The sequence below is a fragment of the Terrapene carolina genome, unplaced genomic scaffold (genome assembly GCF_002925995.2).
Source record: "Terrapene carolina triunguis isolate 2854851 unplaced genomic scaffold, T_m_triunguis-2.0 Scaffold210, whole genome shotgun sequence".
Lineage (NCBI taxonomy): Eukaryota > Metazoa > Chordata > Testudines > Emydidae > Terrapene > Terrapene triunguis.
In genome coordinates this window covers 12,049,205-12,057,986 of record NW_020664561.1, presented here as the reverse complement: position 1 = coordinate 12,057,986, position 8,782 = coordinate 12,049,205, and the positions used below count along the sequence as shown (strand labels likewise).

Genomic DNA, 8,782 nt, shown 5'->3' with positions numbered 1-8,782 from the left:
TGGTACAGGCTTTCACTGATCTCGGCATGGTACCAGTTTGACAGATCTGCTTCATCCCACATGCTGGAGGGAGTACCGTACCAGTGACCACTCCTCTTAGAAGATGAGGAGTTTCCCCAAACCGTGAAATGGTCCCGATTCGTTTTATGGGACCAATTCCTCACCCTACCAGAGAAGGGTGAACGACCGCTCTTCCTCTTGGGGGAAACCCAATGTGCAGCGACATCACTTGCCAAATCCGAAGGGGACTACCACTGGGACGAGGGCCTCTGTGCCGAAGCGGGCCTCATGGCCTGATCTAGCAAGTGCTGCTTCAGCTGCAACACTCTTGCCACCTGAGTCCTCTTTGTGAGCAACTTGCAGATGGGGCACTTCTCTTTAATGTGTCCTTCGCTGAGACACAATAAGCACCTCATGTGGGCATCACTGTTGGGAGATGGCACCACACAATGGCAGTGCTTGAACCCTAGTGAGGGCATCACAGACAGCAGCCAACTGCTCTAATACTATACTCACACTGAAATGAAACTAAAGGTATTACTAACTACTATATACACACAAGAAAAAGTTCTCAGAAACAGAACAAAAGTGTGAAGCGAAACAGGACAGAGCTCAGACTCTAGCCACAGGTGGTCAGAAGGAACTGAGGGGCTTGAGGCAGTGCTGCCTTTTATAGTCGGGGAGGGGCTAAAGCTGCAATGGCACGAGCGCCATCCCTACAAATATTGCTAGGCAGATCTCTCCGGTTCCAGTACACTGGGGGCATGCACATCTAAGCTGAATACACAGCTGCATCTACTTGAAGAACCACCACCATATTTTAACATTATGTAGATGCAGCAAGACAGTGGGGCATGAGGTAGGCCGTTTTACTGGTTAGCAGTGCTCACCACAGGCTGGATGAGCTGACTTACAATGTGACCAGTAGTTGTACTACCAAGAAAAGGATTATGTGATGGATCCATTGCATTTAAAAAATCCTTACTCACAATAAGTCATAAGTTGCGACGCTCAAGGCAATACCTGTTTGAGGGGAAGTGGTTTAGGGGTGAGTGGAAAGAGGGTTTTTTTGTTTGTTTTTAAGATGGTCTGTTTCTAACATGCCAAATCTGACCCGTTTCCTTCCTCCACCTTTTGGAGACTGTTTATACACACAACACAACAACATTGAAACACAGTCCAAACCACTATATTAAAAAGAACAGTCATTACACAGCAGTACAATAGAAGGAATATAACCATTTCCACTGAAAATAAAAGCAACATTTATCCTATACACACAGGCATGTCCAAGGAGACCCTAGGCTCTAGTTATCAGGAGGATGAGCATCTCTTATGGCCAAAGAGAAACGGCAGGAGAACCAACCCCTCAAAGAGCATCTGCTTTGTTTCTCCATCTTGTCTGATGCAGTACAAGTGGATTAGACTTCTTTCTTCAGAAACCAGACAGCTTGGGGTTCCTCCTCCTCCTCCTCATGTCTCCAACTTTCTCAGGACAGCAAACCAGTGAAAAAGGCCACTGGAGGTGGCCAAGCGTGCAGCAGCTCCCAATGCTGCGGTAGGCGAGCTGCGAGGGACGTAGAGCTTCTGGGACACCTGGAGCTCAGCAGCTAGGATCAGGGAATTCTGATCCTCAGCCCCTCGGGTAGTGCAGCTGTTACTGCTACTCAGCGGGATAACTTGGGTCCTCAAGAGGTCCTCATTCTTTACCTTCTCTGGAATGACTTCCCCTGCATAGTAAATGAGACAAGGGTGAAAGGATGGTCTAATGGATAGGGCACTGGACTGGGACTCAGAAGAACTGGATTCTCAGCTCTACCACAGACATACTGTGCAACCTTGGGTGAGTCACTTATTTTATCCTGTAAAATGGGGATAAATATTTCATTACCTCAAAGGGCTGTTGTGAAGTTAAAATCAATTTATGTTTCAGAGGACAGACACATGGGAGCTAAGAGGGCTTTAGAAAGAACAAGGGCTTCACTGTCTCTCATTTTCCATGGTCTTGCATGGAATCCCTTAAATGCCAGGAGATGAGAGTCCATTTAATATTGGGAAATTCTAACATTTGAAACAGACAGGCAAAAATATTTAGGATAGGGGCTGGACAAAGGTAACAGAAGAAAAATATCTGGATAAGGCAGGGAAATGAACCAAGAGAGGAATAAACCTCAATTCAAGTTCATCCCCATGAAATACTTATGAATCCACTTCTCTGCACATGGGGCCAACCTGAAGTATTGCATCAATCCACAGTCACTGTTATTGCCATCTGTCCATTGCACCAAGAAGCCAAGATTCAAGGTCTCCATTTGCATACACCAGTGCCCTAGCCCCAGGATTCCTGAGCCCAGCTTCTGGCTGTAATGGACTTCAGACAATACCAAGAAACACCCACCAGTGCAATTAACATAGTACCAGGATCGCAGCGCTAGGGCCAGCATTCCAATTGGGTAGTGGAATGCACATACTAATACCCCTTCAATCTTCACACATCCTAAAAAACCACTCAGACAAATCCACAGTACCATTCTGCTTCTCCAAAGATACAGGTGCTGTTGTAAGTGAGGCAGAAGCAGCTGGTGCTGTAAGAAGCTGGACCTTGTTAGGAGATATTTTGTTCTGATCAGTCTCCAGTTGGCTAGGCTCTGCTGAGGGCTGGGAACAGCTTAGGGAGATATAAAATTCTTCCAGTGACTTGGACAAAATAGCAGGATCTGATAAATCTCCAAGAGAGGCTGGTGTCTGCAATCAAATATAAAACAGAGCAGAGAGAGAGATTAGTGAACCCACAATTCATCAACTGTCCTGGTCACCATATAGTTAAGCATCCAGACATATCTGGAAAGGAATTCTAGCAACCGCGTTTCATTTTTATTTATTGTTTTTGGCCAATTGCACAAAATCAGGGCCAGAGAGCAGCACCTCCTCCACATTCTCCAAGGAGAGCGGCTGCTTATTGCAACGTACAAAATTCCATCTCTGCTCATGTCTTAATAAGTTATTAATGGTCTGCTGTAAAAAACCCTCATAATTCTTGAGCTGAGAGAGGCCCCAGGCACAGCAAGACTGACAGTGAGCACAAGGGAGTTTGGACTGAGGTTGAGTATGCTGCTCAGTCAATTTTTAGTTGAATAAAACCTTAGTTTCTAGTTTAATTCACAGATCTGTACTGGGACTGATGTTTGTATTTACTAATTTACTGGAAAAGGGGAGGATAGGAAAAAACTTCAAGAACTTTCTAACTATAAGGATGAGTTAATGCACTGGCAGAGGCTACCTAGGGAGGCTGCAGAATCCCCATCCTTGGAGGCTTTTAAGAACAGGTTAGACAAGCATCTGTCAGGGATGGGCTAGGTATACTTAATCCTGCCTCAGCATGGCAGGATGGACTAGATGACCTCGAGATCCCTACATTTCTATGAACTGTAAAATGACAACATTTACAGTAGAAACAAAATTGTTTAAGATAGTCACGGCTAGACATGACTGTGGGGAGCTCCTGAAGTAGTAAACAAACTAGGAAGCACATATATTTTATAGACAAAGGAAATTCAGTGTTGACAAATGCAAGTTAATGCACATTTGGAAAGAATAATTTGAACTAACTGACATTGCTCGGTTGCAAATTAACCAACCACTTGGGAAAGACATGGCCATTGATGTCAATGGAAACCTCTGCTCAATATGCAGCAGTCAACGTATGAGAACAATCCACAGTGAACTGAGATAAAGCACAAAAGATAGAAACCGTCAGGCTCCAGACACAAGCCAACTACTAACTGATGGGGGACTAGGAAGAATCTTCTCCTAAGGGAAGTTTTTTCCATAATTGTCGTTTATAGAGTTTCTTGTACCTTCTTCTTAAGTACCTGACCAGGATCACTGTCAGACAAGATCCTGGACTAGATGAACTGTTCTGCTCTAGTAGGGAGATTCCTAGGCTCCTAAAGCTACATGATCAGCTGTCTAATAGTTGTGTAGTTATGTCTGAGTCAGTACATGAGGAACTCTGCATTCTCACATCATCCATTATGATCTCCCCTTCTCTTCTCCCCACCTCTGCTTGCACAAGCTATGTTGTCTGCTCTTCTCTCATTACCTTAGTGCCACTTTCCTCACCCCAACCTCTTTGCTCTCCCAAAGCCTCACCCCATCTCCACCCCAGGAAGGCCCATCTTTCCTACCCCTCATTTCTTCCAGCTCTTCCCTTGATCCTCTCAAATCTGGTTTCTGATACCCCACTAGAACGGCGCTCATCATGGTCACTAACCACCTCTTCCTTGCAGTTAATGAGCTGTAATAATGCACAAAAAACTTGTGGGTATTGATCATTCCTGATCCCTCTGCTACCATCAACACTAGAATAATCTATGCCCCTCCACTATTCCCTCCTTTTGTCCATCCCAAACTCTGCATTCATAAATGGTCATGTTAACTTATACCATTAGATAGGTGGTGATAATAAATAATGACTAAGTATCAGCACTCACTTTGTGCCCCACATGTGCCACAAATGATCCTCCCCAACCTTACTATTAAGAATCCTGACTTCAATCTCCTAACTCATCAAGCAGTAAGAGGCATTGGCAATATTGACTAAGCAGCTTCAAATAAATTCAGCCACAGACGCACTTTTAAAATTGTTAACATAGAGCCTGCTCCTCCTCCCACTGAAGTTAACTGTAAAACTCCCGCTGAGTTCCCTGATGCCAGATCAGGTTCAGTGTGAACCTACACTGAGTAGATTTTACAGATTTCCCACCTACAACAGAACTGGTCACCCCAAGAGTATGCCAGGGGAAAACAAACAGCCAGGGAGTCTTTCTGTGGAAGCTGACAAGCACTCTCCACTATCAGGCCCAAGCATTACACTAATATAAAGCTGCTGAGTCTGGAGTGCTAACTACATTTATATATTATAAAGATTCTTTTCTGGGTTCTTTCATTGCCACATGAAAAGGAAGGGTCAACACTGTTGACTAGAGAGACGTAGCGCAGACAGGAGATATGTACGCTTCCCCACAGAGTTCTGTAAGAGAATCTAGATTTACCTGGAACCATTCAACTCACTCCTGTAAATCAGTGTCTCTATTAGCAGAGACTGCCAATCATACCAAAGCATGGCATAGTTCTCTGATACAAAGATACTGAATTAGGATGAGACATCACATTTTGTTTCATGTTACTTGCTATAATTGGATTAATTTGGGAGGCACTCAGACAAACTGGTGGTGGGCACAAATATAAGAACCTAGATGCAGAGGTAGGTAGATTATCTTAAAACAGTTGTGCCTCATTTGGACTAAAATTTCAATTTAATAAAGAGCAAAAAAAAAAAAAATATTTCCAGGAATATTAAAATAATTTAGAAAACAAAATATGCCACTATACCGGGCCAGAAAATGTGTACTTACCTTCAGCCCCCCAGTGGGCTCCAGGACTTCTCCCAGATCCAGTGTCTTCTGGATTGGGTATTTTGACTTTTCAACTGCTGTCCTTGTCACGTTCACATGATCCAAAAGTGGCCACACATCATCCCAAGTCTCTTCAGCAGCAGCAAAATGGCCTACCTAAGACACCCAGTACAGTGGGTATGGAGAGGAGAAAAAGCGGGAAGGGCAGAAACATTATGGAAAATCTGGCAAAAATTGCAACCGAGAGAAATAGCATTAAAGGATCAATTATTTAACCCTTAATTGAGAGTGTACTTAAACCTCTCATTTTATTTCCAAACAAAAAACTTTTCAGGCACACAAACTTGAAGTTGTGTTGGTGTAGGAGGCCAGCAAGATAGGGTTTTGGCCAGGTTTCCCCATTAAATCAGCATATGCAGCCTACTGTGCATCATGCACAAAAATGTTTAAATCCCTTAGGATGTCACCATGGGGCATTTGTCCATTTCCCTCCCTCCACGAAAGATTACAAGTAACCTGTTGCAGCTGCTCTTTGCTTTGCAGGCTCTGATTCCTTCCTTCATGGCTGGAGGTCTGGCTGGAAGATATCACAGTATCCAATTGCAAGGTATCATGGGCAATACCAGTCTGCTTCTGTAAGGTTTGCAGAGGCAACCAATTTTCATCCCAGATGTCTGAGATCACAGACACCGGCTCTAGGTATGGCATCTCCAGATGAGGACTTTCCTTTAAAAAAAAAAAAAAAGCAACTAACTCAAGTTGATATTCTACAAGACTATGTGAAGAAACCAGAAACCATTTAATGAAGGGCAGAGAGTTGAACTCATCTTGTCCACCTTTCCATTTTCAAAATACCTGCAGCCCCCTCTTATTTAGCCTCAAGAGTTCAGTGAGGTTTGATAGTTACAGTGGATACCGCTTAATAGCAATCCTAATATTAACAACTTCCAGTTAATAGGAACATATGGCTAGGAACCAATCCCATCCCACTGACTTTAAAGTTCATGAGACTTGGATTTTGGCAACAGGCATGTCGCTTACGCAACTTTTTGAGATGCCTTCCCTGGCTACAGACCCACAAGCTTGCCTGCAGTTGGGAGAGGAGGGTACAGACAGGGCAGCAGCTGGGAGGGCCGCTGCAGTCTGGATGCGAGGCTTTCCACAGTTGCCATTTATCTGAAGGTTGCTAGTAAGCACAAGGAAGGCTTGTGGGGCTGCAGCCAGGGAAGGATGCACTGGGACATGCTAAGCCTGGTCCCCCAGTGCCAGGCCAGGGTGCTCAGCATGTCCCAGTGCATCCGTCCCTGGCTGCAGCCCCACAAGCCTTCCCTCCTCTTACTAGCAACCTTCAGATAAATGACAACTTTTTACTGGGAACCGAGTGGTTGCTAATAAATGGAATCTACTGTACTTTAAAAATGGACAGAAAAGTAATTGCATGTCTAAATCTGGAAGCTTTTAATACAGCACACACTAGCAGCATTGCTGCAACACCATTCTTTGTCCTAAGATATGGAGTTCCAGCATTTTGCTCCTTTCTGTGGATGAATGGAATACTCTGATGTATAGAATCTGGTTTCTTGGGAGGTTCAATTCCACTGTTTTCTTTTGCTTGCATTTAAACAAAATGTATGCTAGTAAGTTAACACTTATTTGCTTAAGAGCATTCTTCTCCACTAACACTAGTTCATATTGTCATCCACAAGTCTGCAAAATTTCATTGCCAAAAACTGTTCCTATCCTAATACCTCACCACCACCTATAAGTATAAAGATTAACAACCTTTGCAAACATCTCTTGAACAATATTTAAAGTTTGCAGTTTTATTACAGCAGTTTTAAGTTGTCACCAACACTGGATTCCTCTGGGGAGCTCCTTTCTATGTCTTATTCTTCCTTACCCTTCACAGCAGGTAAACACGTTTGCAAAATGCTTTTTGGAATTTCCCTAATCTTACTGTCAGCTGCAAGCTGATTAAGGGACAGTCTCAGCTCAACCTCAATTAAGTTATTCAGTATTGGAAAAAACCCAACCTCACCTGCATTTCCAGTTTTGGATTTCTGGGCTCTCCATTTGGACTTTCCTGGGAATTTTTGTAGTTTTTGCCTTGTGAGTCCCAAGAAGTGAGAGAAGAATTCACAGAGCAGGCATATTCTTGTACCCTCCCTTCAGGTTCTAAGCACACTGCATCCTTCTGGTCAACCTGAGATCTCTAGAAAGAGAACAGCAACTTTATTTCAGCTCGACTGTACATGCTGCTTTTTTTTTTTATTCTGATTTTAAAAGATTTATTGTATACGACATAAATTACTATACAAAAATATGTAGAGCCATCCACCCAGTGAACCAAGGACTCACCCATAACATTTATTATTTCAAAAGAGCATAAGCAAAAGTAGTAAGGTACAATTCTGTACAGTACATATACAATATTTATATTGTGCGAGATAATTAGCTATAAGATTCCAAATGCAGACACACAGCTCTCATTCTGCTTGAGAACAGAGCATGATCATTTGTTATTTGTATTATGGTAACACCTATAGGCCCCAATAAAGATGGGGGTCATTGTGCTAGGCACTGTGCACGGTGTTTAAAACAGGATGCTTAGATTTTAGATTTGTTACACTAGTTTTAAATTAGTTATATTATGAGAGATATTAAAAAATGGTTCCAATAATACTCAGGTCAAGGAACAATGCAACATCTGGGCACCACATTTTAGGAAAGATGTGGACAAATTAGAGAAAGTCCAGAGAAGAGCAACAAAAATGATTAAAGGTCTAGAAAACATGACCTATGAGGGAAGATTGAAAAAAATTGGGTTTGTTTAGTCTGGAGAAGAGAAGACAGAGGGGACATAACAGTTTTTAAGTACACAAAAGATTGTTACAAGGAAGAAGGAGAAAAATTGTTCTCCTTAACCTCTGAGGATAGGACAAGAAGCAATGGGCTGAAATTGCAGCAAGGGAGGTTTAGGTTGGACATTAGGAAAAACTTCCTAACTGTCAGGGCAGTTAAGCACTGAAATAAATTGCCTAGGGAGGTTATGGAATATCCTTCACTGGAGATTTTTAAGAGCAGGTTAGACAATTACCTGTCAGGTATGGTCTACATCAGCATTTCTCAAACTAGGGTCCACAGAATGGGGTCCACGGGCCCTGCTGATCAACTCCTCCTCCACCCTCCCAGGAGGGGGGGACAGGGTGCGCTCGGTGGAGGGGACGGAATCATGTCCAGGGCCATCAGCCCCGCTGATCAACTCCTCCCCCGCCCTCCCAGTACTCCTGCATGCCAGGGAACAACTGTTCCCTGGCGTGCAGGAGGCACTGGGAGGGCGGGGGAGGAGCAGGGACGGGGCACGC

General features: G+C 43.6%; 1 protein-coding gene across 1 annotated transcript in view; it reads right to left on the bottom strand.

Annotated features, from left to right (window-relative positions):
• Window positions 1-1,473: 1,473 nt before the first annotated feature.
• LOC112105875 (tudor domain-containing protein 5) overlaps window positions 1,474-8,782 on the bottom strand; it is a 29,054-nt gene continuing 21,745 nt past the window's right edge. Inside the window, exons 13-17 of the mRNA XM_026655578.1 lie at window positions 7,456-7,629; window positions 5,934-6,143; window positions 5,418-5,573; window positions 2,529-2,745; window positions 1,474-1,730 (exon numbers count right to left, since the gene is read on the bottom strand). Coding sequence (XP_026511363.1) covers window positions 1,474-1,730; window positions 2,529-2,745; window positions 5,418-5,573; window positions 5,934-6,143; window positions 7,456-7,629 — 1,014 coding nt within the window. The remainder of the gene's footprint in view (window positions 1,731-2,528; window positions 2,746-5,417; window positions 5,574-5,933; window positions 6,144-7,455; window positions 7,630-8,782) is intronic.